This window comes from Gorilla gorilla, chromosome 7 (assembly GCF_029281585.2).
Source record: "Gorilla gorilla gorilla isolate KB3781 chromosome 7, NHGRI_mGorGor1-v2.1_pri, whole genome shotgun sequence".
Taxonomy (NCBI): Eukaryota; Metazoa; Chordata; class Mammalia; order Primates; family Hominidae; genus Gorilla; species Gorilla gorilla.
This window is the reverse complement of record NC_073231.2, coordinates 7571867-7591746: the sequence shown is the minus strand read 5'-3', so window position 1 is coordinate 7591746 and position 19880 is coordinate 7571867. Positions and strand designations below refer to the sequence as shown.

Sequence of the window (19880 nt, the reverse complement as noted above, 5' to 3'; positions counted from 1 at the left end):
GACTAAATCTTATCTCTTTAGAAGGCACAACTACACCACTGATGCCATTCTCTAGTATCTATTTGTTTGAATCTACCAATATTGATTTTTCTAGTCCGTTATTATTGTATAATTAAGTTGTTTTAATCTTTTCCCTATTCTGAAGATAGCTTCAATGAGCACCCATGTTGCAAAATAAATCAGGATTATTGATAAGTGACATATTTCTACAAACTCGCATATTTCTAGGACTTTTAAAACATGTTTGTTTTTGAGGTAGAGTCTCACTCAGTTGCCGAGGCTGGAGTGCAGTGGCATGATTTCGACTCACTGCAACCTCCACCTTCCGTATTCTAGTGATTCTCCTGCCTCAGCCTCCCAAGTAGCTGGGATTATAGGCGCCCACCACCAAGCCCGGCTAATTTTTTTGTATTTTTAGTAGAGATGGGTTTTCACTGTGTTGGCCAGGCTGGTCTCGAATTCCTGACCTCATGATCTGGCTGCCTCAGACTCCCAAAGTGCTGGGATTACAGGTGTGAGCCATCGTGTCCAGCCCATTTTAAAAATCTCTTTCAGAGCAGTCACACCGATTTAACCTGCCATCAGCCATATATATTTATTAATGTTTTCTCTGACTCAGAGAAAACACCACACTTGATAGATCTTAAGGCACAAAGTGATGATGTCTTGTTTTAATTGGCATTTTAAATTAATAATAAGGTCGAACTTTTTTTTTCATATGCTTATTGGCTGCTTGAATTTGTTCTTTCCTGATTGATCAGCTAATTTACTTTTTTACTTTTTATTATTAGTGTATATTTACTCATTACTACTGGCTCTCTCTCTTTCTTTCCCTTTTATAAAATCTCTTAACCTCTCACCTGTTGTGTGTGACAACACTTATTTTCAACACCTGCCATTGCTGTTGCTTTTTCTTGAGTGTTGCTTGGATACCTCACTTTTTTGTTGTTGTTATTGTTACATCCGAAATGACTTCTACCATGAAGCCTCCTCTGTTTAGCTTTTTAACTTAGTCTAGAAGGAGAATTCTGTAGACCAAAGGACATTAACGACTTTTTTTTTTTTTTTTTTTTTTGAGACAGAGTCTTGCTCTGTCACGTAGGCTGGAGTGCAGTGGTGTGATCTCAGCTCACTGCAGCCTCTGCTCCCAAGTTCAAGCGATTCTACTGCCTCAGCCTCCTGAGTAGCTGGGATTATAGGTGCGTGCCACCACGCCCGGCTATTTTTTGTATTTTTAGTAGAGACTAGGTTTTGCTATGTTAGCCAGACTGGTCTCGAACTCCTGCCCTCAGATGATCCGCCCACCTTGGCCTCCCAAAGTGCTGGGATTACAAGTGTGAGCCACCACATTCGGCTTCAACTTCCTTATTCCGAGTAAAGTGTCCCTAAAAAGTCTTCATTATCTTATATAGCCTGCAATTGCTTTTCCCCAAGTCCAAATTGCAAAACACTCTGAAAAGCCAAAATGTATCCTAGGTTTGCAGAAATTCATTTAGGGACAACAGACCATCCTGACACAAAGGTGTCTATTTAGAAAATATTTATCGCCCCCAACGGTGTGAACATTCAAATGTTTTAATGCAGAAATGTAGATGGGTCTCGTTAAAGACTGCAGCTTCAAACCCTGACGGTGAAGGAGCTGCTACGTATGTATGTGTGCTGTTTAGCATAGTGGATAAAGGTTTTGTATAAGGGGTGGTGGGTTGAAAAGAATAGGTGGATTTTATCTCTTTGTCTATTCCTTCGGGAGAATTTCCTAGCATCTCTGAGTTGCATTTTTTACTATTCTAATCATATCTAAAATGTTTTCCAAGCTAATTAAAACCTAAACAAACTAACTTAAAGAATACCAGACCAAAAGAGAGAACAAACAGGGCCAGGCAGCACTCCTTAATTCCACTTTTTCAGCTTTTAAATCACCTCATTTGAAAGTGCCTCCTGGGATCTGTGTGAATAAGACAGGGTTTCCCCTTTGTTTCTTTTAAATCAATATTTGAATCATATCCCTGAACTGTTCCTGCTGGTAGCACCCTGTAGCCAGTGCCCTGAATCTGTCATTTTTCATCTTACAAAACCTGTGTGGGGTAGAATCTTCTAGACCTTCAGGTACCTTCTTTCTCTGCATCAGCTCCCGCTCCCTGATCAGTCCACGCTTGCACTGCTCTATGCTGTCAGCAGCCCCGGCGTGATTCTGAGGAGGCACTGCCCTGTGAGAGCTGATGGGAAAATTGCTTCTGCACAATTCAAATTCATTAAAAAAAAAAAAAGTCCTACTGGGGAAAATCAAGTTTTAATCTTTTTCTGTAAAAATTATATCATATTAGTCTTGAAAGTATATCTGTGGAATTTATTATTATAAATGTTTTCTGCAGTAGCATTCAGAGTTTGCATTCAGTTAGACTGCGAGAGTATAACAAGAACTACTGGAGTTAGTTGTATTTCTTACTATAAAAAGCTAAGTTTTCAGAAATGTTAAATAAGTATTTAAAGAGGCACTCCTTATTGAAAATTGTGAAGCATGTGCCTTCATCTTCCTTCATCTTATTTACAAACAAATTCTCTTTTTGTATAGGGGAAAAATCAGCAATTAAGAAATTTTCTTTTCTACATATTTTTTAGTGCATGTATGACCGATAATGGGAATGAAATAAGACATATAACTTAAGTGGAATACCATGATTTAATTGTAGTCACGCTTTAAAACAACTTGGTGACAAACCACAGTATTTGATATAAACAACTTTTAAACTCAGCATAGTCTTGTATGTATCTAAAATGTGTATACTTATAAATTCGGCAGTGTTTTCACACCTTCCGTGAGATGAGAGGTTTAGGAGAAACCTTATCTCACAAATAAAACAATCCTAAATACTTTCCAATTCAAGAACAAAAGTTGGCTTGCCTATTAACCACATTGAGCTACATAATTACTGCCTTGCTAATATAAATGTAAACACATTTAATTCAAGATTGATGACTTCAAACACAAACTAAATTTGTTATTATCATATAAAGTGGTTCTTTCTAATAATATACCAAGCAATGTGATCAAATGATATTTTCAGAGAGTAACGCTCCAGCTCATCTCCTCACTGATATGTATACTTAGAGGTCACTTAAACTTTTGGGGTTTGTTTTGCCACTTTGAAATATGGGGAAAGTAATTCAAGCCTTCCATACACCAGGGGACTGGGAGAATGTGAAATGCCATGTTTTCATGTACCCAATAACCATTTCCTGAATACTTGTTCAGATCCAGAAACCGCCTAGACGTTAGGGATAAAACGATGAACAGGAGCTAGATAATCACTGTACCACATGAAGCGTGCACTCAAGAAGAAATAGGCAATGATTTTATAAACTGTGAGAAATAGAAAAATAATTAACATGGCCATAAAATCATGTCCATGGGATTTTTTTTATTCAAGTGTTTTTCTGTTTGTGCACATGTGTGCATATTGGCAGGTATGGGGACTAAGTCATCTTTCATTTAATTGAGAAAATTTTAAATTATAGGAAAGAATTTTTTTGTGCCAGAAGTTTGAAAATTCTCTTTGAAAATTGGGTGGAATATTATGTAAAATTCATTAACAGTTACATGAAAAATGTACAGAGGTCCTGGGTCTTACAATTTTATCTGGATAATTGATAACCAACACACACTATCTTGGACTGGGAAAAATGCTGATGTCTTTTTCTTAAAGAATTCTGTGGTGTCTCCTTCCACACTGACTGGCAGGCATTCTTCACTGTCCTAACTTTTTCTTTGTAACTTTTGTTCTGTGACAGCTGCTTGTGGAGGGAATCTGACGGGCCCAGCAGGTGTTATTTTGTCACCCAACTACCCACAGCCATATCCTCCTGGGAAGGAATGTGACTGGAGAGTAAAAGTGAACCCGGACTTTGTCATCGCCTTGATATTCAAAAGGTACCGTCTCTTGCAGAATACCTCTTTTTAGTAGGATTTTTAATTCCATACCCAAAAATTACTCCTTTTATGACCTCCTAGTCTCTAATGTTATATCTAGGTAAGTGCTAGATTTTGTGTCTAATGGAGACTACACCAGGCTGCAAAATGACATAAATGGAAATACAGTATTTTGCTTTGGGGCATTCTACTTATGTTAAGATGCACATGAATTATTTTTAAATACTGTTTGTCTTGTACACAATGTGTTCCATATGAGAAGGCTTAAACAGAATGTTCATTAAAAATAATAAAAATATGGTATGGAGACACTTGGTGTAATTTCTCATCAATGTCTCCTGTCACTCCAAATGCCTGATAGTGAATTCCTTTCCACAGCACATCCTGACGTTCCTGAGGGTAGCACTGCTAATATCATTATAATAATTAAGACTTAATAGAGCCTGAAAAATGAAAGTTTCCCCAAATGTGGTTGCTGTAAAGTCTGAGTTACTAGATATCAGTCCTAAAAATATGCTAACTTCTTCTTGCTAAACTAGATGATGGAAGGTCAAATACTATGGTCATTTGATGAAGATAAACTCTTTAAATAATTATATTATTAGTATATGGTATATGATAATTACATTTTATTGAATCCAAAGACGTTTTCTAACTTTAGACTTTGACTTTTGAACTAAATGAATGTGATATTTATGAAGGTGAGTCATTCTGTAGACTTTCCTGTTGACCTTTCAGCTATCCAAGGACAAGTATGTGGGATTATATTTTTTAATCTGTCAATGGAACGAGTTTCCTGTTCTACAGATCTTTATGTCAATATTCAAGGCCTGAATGTGTTTACATTCCCTCACTTTCTCCTCCTGATGAGATCTGAGTCAGTAGAATTTTACATTTCTGTGATTCTGAATCTTAAGTAGGTTGATAGTCATCTTTTCCTGAATTTACCAAACTGCCACAAATTTACCAAATGTTACTCAGCTATTACAGAAAACCAGTGAACACTCACTGGGTATATTTTTTAGATATCTATGTGGGTTTTGTTAATGTTAAATTCTAGTAGCGTCTTCCTTAAAATTAGGAGGCACCTGTGGTTTCAAGATATTATAAATGGGTTAACAATTGAAGCCAGGCGTGGTGGTTCATGACTGTAATCCCAGCATTTCAGGAGGCCAGGATGGGGAGCACTTGAGTTCAGAAGTTTGAAACCAGCCTGGGCAACACAGCAAGACTCCATCACTACAAAAAATTTTAAAAATTGGCTTGGTGTGCTTGTGTATTCCTCTGGTTCTAGCTACTCAAGAGGCTGAGGCAGGAGGACTGCTGGAGGCCAGGAGTTGGAGGCTGCAATGAGCTATGAGTGTCTAGTCTGAGCTGAGCAACAGAGCAAGACCTTGTCTTTAAAAAAAAAAGAAATGAAATTGAACACAAAACCTTGTTAGTAGGAGTTTCCTCCCTCCCATAAAGTGCAACTCATTTGATGATATGCGTATTTAAGGCAGTTTTCTGCAAGGATTTTTTCACTGCGTTTTATACACCCCTCTGGAAGTTTGAAACAGATAATCTCTAAGCCTCTCCCAACCCATAGATTGTGACTCATTAGCCGACCCAATGTCTCAGAAACTTCAGAAATCAGTGAAAACCGGCGACTTCTCTGAGCTGGATTTTGCATGTGCTCAAGCAGACATCTTCCTGAGAAGTAGTGAGGAGGGAGAGACCAGAATCCTGTTAGGGGATGAGGATGTCCAGCTTCCCAAACAGAAGGCTGGTGCTGATGAGGGCTGGCCAAGAGGCAGTGTCACGATGATGGCAAATTCAGTTGTGCTTTTTGTGGGAGGGTGGGAGTCTAGCATTTCTAATGATAAAGGCAAAGAATCATATGACCTGAAGGACATATGGGCTCCCAGGCTCGTTCAGGGCTGTGGGTCTTTAGAGAGAAGATGTTCCATCACAAGTCCCTGTGGACTGTGGGGCTCACACACTGCGACTCAGTTTGAATTTGGTTCAAACACTGAACCAGGCTTTGGCATGCTATTAGAGCTTAGGGATACGTGCAGCTGGCAGAGGTAGAAATAAGGAGTTCACCAAAGGAACGAAAATTAATTATAAATTTCACTCCCGACTTCTACGCATGAATTTTGATACAGGCAAAAAAAAGAAAGCAGATGGGATATACAGTGTTTTTTTGTTTGTTTGTTTTCCTGTGTCTGGCAGTATTTGCAGTGTTGAATAAATTACCAATAATGATAATTAACTAAGCCAAATATTGGGGATATGACATGACCAGATTTTAATAACATCCTTGCGAACACTCTAAATACAATTATTATTCCAATAAAATTCTACGTAACCCACACCATTTCTGCTAGCCCCTATACCTAGTAACTCCAACCTTTTATTCCTTCTTCATTCCTGACATCAGTGAACTTGTTAAATAAACAGACTAAGACACCTTCCTAAATTTCCTTTAATAAGTATATTCAGGATGTGGAGTGAGGGTATCCTTGACCCGAAACAGGATGGCGTAATGCAGGCTGGGCGTTGCACCGATGCTGGCGGTCCCACGTTCTCTGTTCCCCTTCATGGTGCAGTGCACCCTTCCAGGAGGGAACTTCTGTTGCTATTTTATCATCCGAATCTCCAGATCAAGTGGAGCCACCTAGAACATTTTAGTGATTACAAAACAAACAAACAAACAAGCAAAAACCCTGACCTTCTCTGTCTCAGTTGTCCCAAATTTCTGCAGATGGAAAGGAAAGGGAGTGGGAGCTTTGTAAATTGAGTGCTTTTTAAAGACACATATGAAAAACCTGCTATAGAGAAGAAGAGGGAAGGGGCAGCTGCAATGGATGGGTTGGTTGGTTGGTTGGTTGGTTGGTTGGTTGGTTGGTTGGTTCATTGGTTTTTGAGGTGAGTCTTGCTCTGTCTGTCACCCAGGCTGGAGTGCAGTGGCATGATCTCGACTCACTGCAACCTCCGCCTCCCGGGTTCAAGCGATTCTTCTGCCTCAGCCTCCCGAGCAGCTGAGACTACAGGTGCACGACACCATGCTCTGCTAATTTTTGTATTTTTAGTAGAGACAGGGTTTCACCATATTGGCCAGGCTGGTCTCGAACTCCTGACCTTGTGATCTGCCTGCCTTAGCCTCCCAAAGTGCTGGGATTACAGGCTAGAGCCACTGTGCTTGGCTGCAATGGATGGTTTTAATACTTCTACTTTATCAATTTATTCTGGTCATATCAAGATCTTAGACATCTTAACCAAGCTCAGCCTTTCTCTTAGAGTATGCATAGTTTTAAAGCTCAGAGACTCTATCAGCCTACACATCACCAATGGCAAATACAGCCCAGCCCTTGAGACCTGTGAATTTAAGTTGTTACACTCTTTGGGGACTGACTGTATGTTAATATTAGAGCAGAGAGAAACAGAGAAAAATGGAGAAAGTGAGAGAAAGAAAGAGAGGGAGAGAGAAAAAAACTGGGTTATTCAGTGACGGTGAAACATGATGTGAGAAAGGTTACACTCTGGGCATTGTAGGGGCTATTAATATTCGCTGATTTATCCACGCAAGTGGAGGCTTTTTTTTTTTTTTTTTTTTGATAGGGTCTTGTTCTGTCTCTCAGGCTGGAGTGCATGGGTGCAGTGGTGTGGTCATAGCTTACTGCAGCCTCAAAATCCTGGCCTCAAGTGATCCTCCAGCCTCAGCTTCCTGAGTAGCTAGGACTACAAGTGTGCACCGCCACACTCTACTAACTTCTGTATTTTTGTACAGATAGGATCTCATTATGTTACCTAGGCTGGGAGAACTGCATTTTTTAAGTAAAAATAAAAGTAAGAATAGTCAGTAATTCTACTGACTATTCCAATATTTTGAAATTCCAATATTTTCAAAATTCCAATATTTTCAAAACTAAAAATATTCATATAAAGATAAAAGGTCAGTGGAAATTTGTCTCTTTTGAGCTCGGTTCTTTTAAAATACATCTCATTTAGCAAATTAATGAGTACACGGAAAGGATAGCATACCTCTGCTATTATGACTTATTTCCTTTTGGCTGTGGTCAAAATGATATTGTATTGAACATAATGGTAATTAGGCAAAATACTATTTGTCACAATTGATGTATTTTATACTATTGCTATTTTATTAATATTTTGATTCATATTACATTTAACTTTTGGATTGCCCTAACTGAAAAATCATTATACAAAAGCAAATAAAATCACTTTCTGAGCTCAAAGGCTTACCACTCTGGGAGATAAAATATCTATTAGCTGTATGACATAATTACTATTCTTTTCTTTAGTTTCAACATGGAGCCCAGCTATGACTTCCTACACATCTATGAAGGGGAAGATTCCAACAGCCCCCTCATTGGGAGTTACCAGGGCTCTCAGGCCCCAGAAAGAATAGAGAGTAGCGGAAACAGCCTGTTTCTGGCATTTCGGAGTGATGCCTCCGTGGGCCTTTCAGGGTTCGCCATTGAATTTAAAGGTACTGCGATTGCCTGAATTTGAGTGGGAATTAATTTGTATCAGGACTGTTTTTATTGTAGGCATTGCTTTGTAACATCTTGCTTATCTGTTTAATACATAAATGCTGACATGTGTCTCCTCTGTCTGGGAAGATACATGTCTCCTCCCTCTCCAGTGAAGATATTCCTGAGGTGCATTTCTACTTTAACTGGAGGAAGAAAGATAGGGGAAAAAAACTGTCCCAGTTCATGGCCATATAAAAATAAATTGTGGTTTGTAAAATAAAGAATTCGATGACATTTAGTAATTATTTTAAGATGGGTTTTAACACCTTATAATTTGTTTCTTCAATATGATTAATATAAGTACATGAAAATAACTTCTTTTTTTTTTTTTTTTTCTTGAGACGGAGTTTTGCTCTTGTTGCCCAAGCTGGAGGGCAATGGCACGATATCAGCTCGCTGCAACCTCTACCTCCCAGGTTCAAGCGATTCTCCTGTCTCAGCCCCCCGAGTAGCTGGAATTACAGGAGCATGCCACCATACACGGCTAATTTTTGTATTTTTAGTAGAGACAGGGTTTTATCATATTGGTCAGGCTGGTCTCGATCTCCTGACCTCAGGTGATCCACCTGCCTCGGCCTCCCAAAGTGCTGGGGTTATAGACGTGAGCCACCACGCCCAGCCAAAAATAATTTCTTTTTTTTTTTTTTTTTTTTGAGATGTAGTCTTGCTCTATCACGCAGGCTGGAGTGCTGTGGTGTGATCTCAGCTCACTGCAACCTCTGCCTCCCGGATTCAAGCGATTCTCCTTCCTCAGCCTCCCGAGTAGCTGGGACTACAGCCGCCCAGCACCACCCCTGGCTAATTTTTGTATCTTTAGTAGAGACGGGGTTTCACAGTGTTAGCCAGGATGGTCTCGATCTCCTGACCTCGTGATCCACCCACCTCGGCCTCCCAAAGTGCTGCGATTACAGGCGTGAGCCACCGCGCCCGGCCAATAACTTCATTTTATCTCAACATTTTCCAGGTCAACGTATCTGTACCCTTCCCTGCCTCAGTCAGCTATGGCTGCTTTGGCAAGGTTTCTGACGCTGCTCTGAGCTCTTTTCTTTGATCATCAGATCAGTGATTTACCCCTGATTTGCTATAAACCGTTCCCTGCCACTAACATCCGAGGAAAACAGACTGACCTGAAAAACCACCTTCAACTCAACATTTTGCTGTTGGGTCCGTCAGAATAAATATATGTTTTTTCAAGTTTATTTCTCATGTGAACAAAATAAAATACAAGGTGTATTACAAAGAATTAGGACTTAACAACATATCAATTCACAGTTATGAGGGTTTTCTTTAAAAAATGAATTCACTAAAATGCATTTTACCATGACAGTACTTATTCTATGATAGCCCCGCACGCCCCCAAAGAAATCATGCAGGCAAGTAAACAAACAAAACAATTCCTCATATAATTGTGAGAATGTACACTGATCATTGCCCACTCCGACAATTCCTGTTCTCCCAGGCATCCTAAGGCACATGAATAAATGGGCCAACGAATGAATGAAGTATGAAGGGCCTTACAAGTTGCATGAAGAAAGAACTTCCTTAATTTTTGTTTGGGTAACCAGTATGGCCATCTAACTGGAGGCTGTAGTTCCTGAGGTTTTAAAAGTTCTCCAGTGGAGTCTGTGAAAAATAAAAATCACAGGAAAGAGAATAGGAATGATGCCATTGCATGCAGCCTGGAGCAGTGATGCCATTGCCTGCAGCCTGGAGCAGTGATGCCACTGCATGCAGCCTACGACAGTGATGTCATTGCATCTAGCCTGGAAAAATGATGCCATCACTTCCAGCCTCGAGCAGTGATGCCATTGCATCCAGCCTAGGGCAGTGATGCTATTGTATCCAGCCTGGAGCAGTGATGTCATTGCATGTAGCCTAGGGCAGTGATGTCATTGCATCTAGCCTGGAGAAATGATGCCATTGCATCCAGCCTAGGGCAGTGATACTATTATATGCAGCCTGGAGCAGTGATGTCATTGCATCTAAGCCTGGTGCAGTGATGCCATTGCATTGCATCCAGCCCAGAGCAAGAGCTGGTGTGGATAGCAAAGCAGGTGACAGATCCAGTTCTTAGGCATGATGGGAAATAGAAGGGGCACCAGGCAGTCATGCTGTGCAACAATTCACAAATCCTGGCTGAGGCAATCCACCTGGCCTCTGATGCAGGAAATCTCAAAGGTATGCTTAAGTGGAATGGACACGGACAACACAAAATACACCCTGTTATGAAGTCATCTAGTTAGAAAGCCTGGCAAATTGTAAGCAAAAAATGTGCCAGTGATTTATCACTGAACATCCTGAAGTGACAACTCAGTAATGGAACTAAAAGATTAGATGCAGTCCATTGGGAAAAAATCCTGCCATCAGAAATCAAAATTAGTGGCATAAAGAAGAAAGTTGTGTAGGTGATATTTAATCAAACAGGAAACTAGACTAAAAGAGATTTATAACAAAAAAATGATCAAAAAGGACATAAGGGCAACAGACATATATTAATAGATGTGTACTAGGAAATTTTTTATTTTCAATAGGGGAAAATATTATGAACAAGGTCCATGCTTCTATTCACTAATAGTACATTGTGTTGAATGATTAAATAAAATATCAGAAAAATTGAGCAACTTTCATACTACCTACAGGTTTACTTATTTGATCTGTATTTGCTTAAAATAATGTTCTATGTTCTATATGGGATTTAATGCTGTTACAAAGAATTATCAACATGTCAGCTACCATTTTAAATATCCAAACAGGTTTTCAACAAAGCAATTAGAGAGCACTGGTTCGAAGGCACAAGACAAGAAATATATATAAAAATATATGTATCATGTAATCTCAAATTCTTAAATGAACAAACATATATAATATATATTAATATAGATTTAATCAAAGTATGTAAATTATATAGGAAATATAGTTTATTAAATATAATACATTATTATAATAGATTCTTTATATAATATATACGATGATTAAGTCAATGACCACCAAAGACATCTCTGTTTGGTTGATGATGATACATGGATTATTAAAAATATAATTGAAAATATTGAATAAATAGAATTAATCAGGTCTCTTTTTCTTCCTCCAGGGCTTCCCAAAGTTTAGCATTTTTGTTTTTGCTTTTTCCTCTCCCATTATATTTATCTATTTCTAGCAGGGTGGTAGACTGCAGGGTTATACACTTTTTCATTTAGAGATATTTTAGATGGTCTATTGAAACAGAAAATTAAAAATATTAAGGCTACCAGAAGATAACTGAAATTGACTGCAGAACAACATGACTGAAGAAAAAAGGTTTTGTATTTTTACTTGGGAAGAAGAAATACTTAATGCAGCCAAAAGTGAATGCCTAATTGAGGGGCCCCAGAAGTGGGCAGGTCTCTGCAGGTGGTCTTTGTGGAAGTTACTTAACTTTCCTTGAGTTTTACATTCTTATCATCCTTTCCTGGCAGAGGTGTCCTGGAGATTGGAATTAAACAAGAAATGCACCTAGTTCCGTGTCTGATACATAATGAGCCCTCAATAAATTTCAGCAATTATTTTAACTAAGGTAGAACTATTGGCTATTAGCACATCCAGCGCACAATGTTTGACCATCATCTATCAGTCAATGTATTTTTTTCTTCTAAGTTTGACGTTTACTCTATTAAGACTAACAACAGAAATATGGTAGTAAAGGAATGAGAACAACCATCCGTCTTCATCTTCTAAGTCTGTCTATTGTTATTCGTATAAGAAAGTGCTCTTAACTTTCAGGAATTAAACTGTTTCATTTTGAGAAGCCAAATTCTCCAGTCTTTTTTGAAAGGTATGGAATGATTTTATGTTAATATGTTTGATGTACAAAAGTTAGAAAATGAACCTCAATTTTTCCAGAGTCAATTTTTCTTTGATTCAGTCCTAAAATCTGTAGCCAAAAATGGATAAATATATAAAAACGTAGTACTGTATTTTTTATGTAGATGAAGGTAATTTTATATCAATTCTGTAGCAAAACGTGGTTTTTAAAATGGAAATATAATTTTATTAAAAAGGAATTTTCTTATTTTAATTAATAGTTTCACTTGGTCAATAGCCGATCAGTAAATATTCTTTGAGCATTTCTTACTTATTTATGGCATTGTTCTAGGCCCTAAATAACACAATTAAAGAACCAACCCAACAAACAAAAACACAAACAAGAATAAGATCCCTGCTCTCATGCAGTTTACATTCATTTCTTCCACAGAGAAACCACGGGAAGCTTGTTTTGACCCAGGAAATATAATGAATGGGACAAGAATTGGAACAGACTTCAAGCTCGGCTCCACCATCACCTACCAGTGTGACTCTGGCTACAAGATTCTTGACCCCTCATCCATCACCTGTGTGACTGGGGCTGATGGGAAACCCTCCTGGGACCAAGTGCTGCCCTCCTGCAATGGTGAGTGCACGCTTGGGTATTTTCTAGAAATACAACTTTCCTTTAAAATGCAGTATCTCATTGAAAAAATGGTTTCACATTTCAACACGTATTCCTCTCATCAGTGGTGAGGATTGCTTAGAGAGCTAGTGTGGAATGAATATCAGGCATTTATTGATCATTTAATGCAACTAGTGTGTTATCCATTCTCATAGGTTTCTGGGAGGAGCAATATTTTTCCTTCACTCATACAGTTTTACATTTTTCACTTCTGTTTTTGTGTGTTCTAGACCTGTTCTTTATAAGAGGTGCTAATTAGCCTTCTCTAGTTACTTCTCTCTCTCTCTCTGTCTCCATATATAAAATACTTACTTCTAGTCGGGCGTGGTAGCTCATGCCTGTAATCGCAGCACTTCAAGAGGCTGAGGCGAGTGGATAGCGAGGTCAGGAGTTCCGAGACCAGCCTGACCAACATGGTGAAACCCTGTCTCCACTAAAAATACAAAAATTAACTGGGTGTGGTGGTGGGTGCCTGTGATCCCAGCTACTTAGTAGGCTGAGGCAGGAGAATCACTTGAACCTGGGTAGTGAGCTGAGATTGTGCCACTGCGCTCCAGCCTGGGTGACAGAGCAAGACTCCATCTCATAAATATATATGTGTATGTATATACACACACACACATACACACACACACATATATATATATGAGATGGAGTCTCATATATATATACACATACACACATATATATACACATACACACACATATATATTTTTACATATATACATATATATTTTTAATATACATATATTTTATATATACATACATACACACATATATATTTACACCTATTTATCTGTATATATAGAGAGAGAAAAAACTAATATGTATATATTTGAATGGATATGTCATTTCCCCCCAAAACAGCAATAGTTTGTAATTCCTTAGGAATTAAATTAGTAAAATCGTTGAATCAGCTTTCAAGGACAGACAAAACTAACCTACAGTGATGAAGTCAGACAGCAGCTGCCCTGTGGGTGTGAACTGGGAAGAGTGGGAGGGTAGACTTCCTGGCTGCTGGCCACGGTGCATATCTTCACCTAGGTGGTGGTTTCATGGGGGTCTCCACAGGCAAACACTCCTCAGGCTGTGGACCCATGACTTGTACCTTTTACATTTTCATGGTATATATTTAAAAAAGAAGAAGAATGAGGTAGAACTTCATGGCTTGTTGCAGAGACATTCATTTCTAGGGTTATTTTAAGATGGGCTCAAAGACCAGTTTCGTTTGATAAATTATGAAACAAATGTGTTTTTCTTAAGACAGCCTAACAATGCTACCGGCAGCTTCAGGCCAAATAAACATTTTAAATATTACTGTATAAGAGGCTGGGCGCGGTGGCTCACACTTGTAATCCCAGCAATTTGGGAGGCTGACGTGGGTGGATCACCTGAGGTCAGGAGTTCGAGACCATCCTGGCTAACATGGAGAAACCCCCTTTCTACTAAAAATACAAAAAATTAGCTGGGCGTGGTGGTGCACACCTGTAATCCCAGCTACTTGGGAGGCTGAGACAGGAGAATCGCTTGAACCCGGGAGGCAAAGGTTGTGGAAGCTGAGATTGTGCCATTGCACTCCAGCTTGGGCAACAAGAGTGAAACTCTGTCTCAAAAAAAAAAAAAAAAAGTATATAAGAAACTAAAATCAAACAAGCAAAACAAAATAAAACAAAACCTACTTCCCTGGCGTGTTCTGCTATTTCTATGTTTCTAAGTCCATTCTCTTATGATCCTGAAACCTTTTAAGTTAAAGAAGTGTAGCTGTCTGGGCCCAGCAGTAGAGACTGGCACAGGGTAAGAACTTAAGCCAGGTGTAGTGGCTCACACCTGTAATCCCAACACTATGGGAGGCCAAGGCTAGTGGATCCCTTGAGCTCAGGAGTTTGAGACCAGCCTGAGCAACATGACAAAACCCCATCTCTACCAAAAACACAATACAAAACTTAGCTGGGTGTGGTGGCTCATGCCTGTAGTCCCAGCTGCTTGGGAGGGTGAGGTAGGAGGATCGCTGGAGCCCGGTAGGTGAAGGTTTCAGTGAGCCGAGATTGCGCCACTGCACTATAGCCTGGGCAACAGATCGACAGAGGGAGAACGTTATTTTTTGTGTTTTAAAATCATGATCATAGGCCAGGTTATGCATCAGTCCTTTCTAGTCATGTTTAATTAAAAATTCTGATAGTGTAGTCATTGTGTTACTTGCTTTGGGAGACTTTTGTGAATGGGAAGTTGTAGAGTTCTTCTTTTTTAAGTTTATTAAAAACTAAAATAAGAAGCATATGGGAGCTTCAAATAGAACTCAGCGTGCTCATGGGTGAGGGAGGCAGTGAGCCAGAGTGGCTTTGAGGTAAAGAGAGCCTTTGATCTAGCATTACAGGTCAGGACCAAGGTCTCCCTGGTGCCTGCCCAGCCCCCAAAACAGGACGGAGCCAAACTGAGAAGTGGGTGTCACTTGGTGAGGTGGGCAAGAGGGAGCTGGAAGTCTCTGCCCAGCACGCACCCTTCCCAATCCTGGCCCAGGGTGGGCCACACCTCCACCCCCTCCTGTCTTGCCACCAGCCTGGGTGCCCCTCATATCCTGAGCGGCCTGGGCAGTGTATGCCAGTGGTTCTGGGTGCTTGCCCTGTGCTCTTGAGGTTGGCCAGGAGCTGCCTGTGAGCTGCTGTCCAAGGTCTTGAGGATCCTCCCTTCTGGAAGAGGCATGGCCAGTGCGGGCAGGGCCGGGCTTGTGAGCCAACGGCAGCACTGAAAGGTGTGCCCTACAGAGTGACCAGATCTCGCCTCACCTCCTCCCGTCTGTGTCACTTCAGACAAGACTCGCAGGGCTGAGAGCGATTACAGTCTCTAGGTCACAAGGGTTAGGAGGATAAATTCCACAGGCATAAGGCTCCCCAAAAGTAGTAAATCTTAATTCTGTATGCAGCTGGTTTCCAAAACCGTTTTGATGTAACAAACGGCAATGACCTCAAACCCTTTTGATCTGACATCCAATCAATATAACTATTGAGCATGCAACCTCGATCTCTGCAACGCATTACAGGTACTGACCATCTCAGCAGCTGTTATAGACCACACAATTACTACATGAACACAGACATTTACAAAGTTGGAATTTGAGACCAGACAAACATGCTCATGCCTGTAATCTCAGCACTTTGAGAGACTAAGGCAGGAGGATCGCTTGAGGACCAGAATTCAAGACTAGTCTGGACAACATAGCAAGACCCCATCTCTACAAAAAAAATTAAAATTAGCTGGGTGGGGTGGTGCACACCTGGGGTCCCAGCTACTTGGGAGGCTGTAGTGGGAGTATCACTTGAGCTCTAAAGGTTGAGGCTGCAGTGAGCCGTGACTGGATCACTGCACTCCAGCCTGGGCAACAGGGCAAGACCTTATGTCAAGAAAACAAAAGATATAATTTTGGGTAAAAATTCTAATTTTTTTCTTATATCCCAGAAAATGATTTTGCATCCCCTGGTGTATTTTTTCCCACACTTCAGATATCTTTAGCAATTATATAGAGTCTAGTGTGAGGGAGATAAAAGTAGGTAGCAAAATTGAGGAAAGGTCATGAATTCTGTACTTTTGTTAACTAATAATACAAAAGGCATTTAATTTATATTAAATTCAATTACAGTTGAATTTGTGGGGAGTAATAAAACTTTAGCCATAGAAAAAGCATGGCTAAAGTATTAGCCATAGGAAAAATACCTTTTCTGTGGCTAAAGAAAAAGTATATATGTATACACTTTATATATATAAAGTGTATGTACATATATAGGTGTGTATATATATGTATAATTATATATAAAGTGTATATACACTTTATATATATTCCTGTCTATATATTTATACACACACCTATATATTAATTTATAGACACATATATAGGAATTATATATACACACCTATATATGTATATATATTCACATATATTCTTATATATAGGATATATACATATATACATATTCCTATATATGTATATTCCTATATATATAGGTTATATATATAAAACCAAATTTTTAGTTAGAGATTGTTTCAGTTTCCATGTCTGAAGATCTGTGGAGTGAGGCACAATTTATTTTACCAGTCATCAAAGAGCACAGCGCATGAAACACTGATTTCCCCAAATGGAGGATTCCATTTACATGCGAATAAAACTTTATATTATAAATCTGGAAAGCAGAGATGGTCTCTCCTGTAGTGCATCTTGGATCTCTCATGGAGAGCAGCACATTTTGTGCATGAACCAGCGCCTGTGATTTATTCAGATCAACAGTTAACCTCGGAGCCTTTTGCTCCACTGTAAATCTTTTGATAGTTCCTGCATCATGGGATGCAGTTGGTGCATTTTGGGGTAGTTTGTTTTAGGTGCATGGGGTAATGTTTTTCCTGGTTATTCGTCTGTTACCTCCAAATTTTGCTTATTCAAGTTTTTTGTAGAATTGTAACTGAAATTGAAGCAAAGTTGAGCCCCTTTCATGAGTCAGAATGGCTTCTGTTTGCTAGTTTTGTTTACTCAATTTGGTTCTATGTGGTTGCTTTTATGTACGAGATGTGTATATTCTAATTAGCCAAATGGATAAGCAAGCTTCTTGTTACCGTTAGCAATGAAAGCTTTTGTATGTCTTTATTCATTTAGGAAATAATCTGTTTAATATGTTAATTACCAAATAACAAACATTTATTTATTTTTCTTCTGTTGTTGAATTAAAATAAAATAACTTCTAAGGTGAGAAGCACCAGGCCTGTTTCTTAGATTAGCACAGTAATGCAGACATAACAATTATTAAGAATTAAATAGCCGAGTACAGTGGCTCACACCTCTAATCCCAGCACTTTGGGAGGCCGAGGCGGGCTGATCACAAGGTCAGGAGATCGATAACATCCTGGCTAACATGGTGAAACCCCGTCTCTACTAAAAAATTACAAAAAAATTAGCCGAGTATGGTGTCAGGTGTCTGTAGTCCCAGCTACTCAGGAGGCTGAGGCAGGAGAATGGCATAAACCCCGGAGATGGAACTTGCAGTGAGCCGAGATCACGCCACTGCACTCCAGCCTGGGCCACAGAGCAAGACTCTGTCTCAAAAATAAATAAATAAATAAATAAATAAATAAATAAATAAATAAAAATTCTATCCATATTTTTCTAACACAAATGTTGTTCATGTATGAAACATATCACTGTAGTTCTGGTGCTTAGCTTTTTGATCTGAGGAAGAACGGACAGGCACAAGCACCATTTATGAAGGTAGTAAAAGACAAAAGTTCTGAGTCAGTTTTCCTTAATTTCATCTTTGACTTTTTAAAAATGTCCTCTATTATCATAAGGCAATGCTCTTTTATTCTATCCTTGCACAAAGTGTTTCTTTGTAGTTATACTTTGAAACATGTATTAGAGTTCTCTAGAGGGGCAGAACTAATGGAATAGTTACATATATAAAGGAGAGTTTATTAAGCGTTAACTCATATGATCACAAATTCCCACAATATGCTGTCTGCAGGCTGAGGAACAAGAAGAGCCATTCCGAGTCCCAAAACTGAAGAACTTGGAGTTTGACGTTCAGTGGCAAGAAGCATCCAGCACAGGAGAAAGATGTAGGCTGGGAGACTAGGCCAGTCTCTCATTTCACATTTTTCTGCCTGCTTATATTGTAGCCATGCTGGCAGTTTATTAGATGGTGCCCACCCAAATTAAGGGTGGGTGTGCCTTCCCCAGCCCACTGACTCAAATATTAATCTCCTTGGACAACACCCTCACAGACATACCCAGGATCAGTACTTTCTATCCTTCAATCCAATCAAGATGACATTCAGTATTAACAATCACAAAACATATGGCCGGGTGTGGTGGCTCACGCCTGTAATCCCAGCACCTTGGGAGGCCGAGGTAGGTGGATCATGAGGTCAACAGATCCAGACCATCCTGGCCAACATGGTGAAACCCCATCTCTACTAAAAATACAAAAATTAGCTGGGCATGGTGGCATGTGTCTGTAATCCCAGCTGCTCGGGAGGTTGAGGCAGGAGAATCACTTGAACCTGGGGGGCAGAGGTTGTAGTGAGCTGAGATCACACCACTGCACTCCAGCCTGGTGACAGAGCGATCAGAAGATGTTCTTGAAAAGAATTACTTTACCATCGCTAATAATTTGGGAATCAAAATTTTGGCCCAGTGATGACATGTTTCCACTTTTTATTTATACTTCTTGTTTAAAATTTAAAACTAATTTTTTTATGGAAAAAGATCATTTGCAAAATGATATGTTTGAATTGTATGTGACTGAGCGCAAATAAAATATATTTTCAATCTTTATTTGTGCTTAGTTTTTTAAAAATTTGAACTTGAAGCTTCTGAGGAAAAGGAAAGATAGTTCTGACATAGCCTCGTTGACTTCACATGGTTAAGGTGGGGAGAAATATCTGAGGGATATATCTGTGTTGGTAGAGTGAGTGATGCCAGCATTCTATTGGAAACCTTCAGTTTTGAAGTTGAGCTTATAGAAATATCCTCCATCTAAAAGTGAAAATAAAATGTTTCTATTTAAAATTGTAAAAAACTAAATAGAAGTGTTTTAGAGAAGTGTTTTAGAGTGATAACATGATTTTGAATTAAGACACTAGTATGAATGCTGAGCTTATTTAAGTAAAATCTCTGCTAGCTGATCATGAACAGATCAAAGCTGTCAGATGTCTGAGCTGTTTTCCTTTGACTTTTAGAATACAACTTAAGTTTTTCAAGCGATTGTAATGCAGGGATTCAGGAAATTTCTTGACTAATCATTAACAAGGTGCCTTATTCTTAGCATTACCATATTCTAAGGAGCTTAATTCATCATGGAAAATGTTCTGTCCATCAATTAATATTTAACATAATGCTAATTAACATTCAAAGAATTAAACATGTTATCTCTAACTTCTTTATTCTTTGAGGCTTGAAAATTGCCAT

At 39.1% G+C, this 19880-nt stretch overlaps 1 protein-coding gene across 2 annotated transcripts in view; it reads left to right on the top strand.

The window, feature by feature from the left end:
• CSMD1 (CUB and Sushi multiple domains 1) overlaps window positions 1–19880 on the top strand; it is a 2071408-nt gene that overhangs the window by 1778240 nt on the left and 273288 nt on the right. For both annotated transcript variants that reach the window (XM_055349528.2, XM_055349527.2), the window contains exons 28-30: window positions 3790–3928; window positions 8236–8423; window positions 12701–12895. In XM_055349528.2, the coding sequence (XP_055205503.2) occupies window positions 3790–3928; window positions 8236–8423; window positions 12701–12895 (522 nt within the window). The remainder of the gene's footprint in view (window positions 1–3789; window positions 3929–8235; window positions 8424–12700; window positions 12896–19880) is intronic.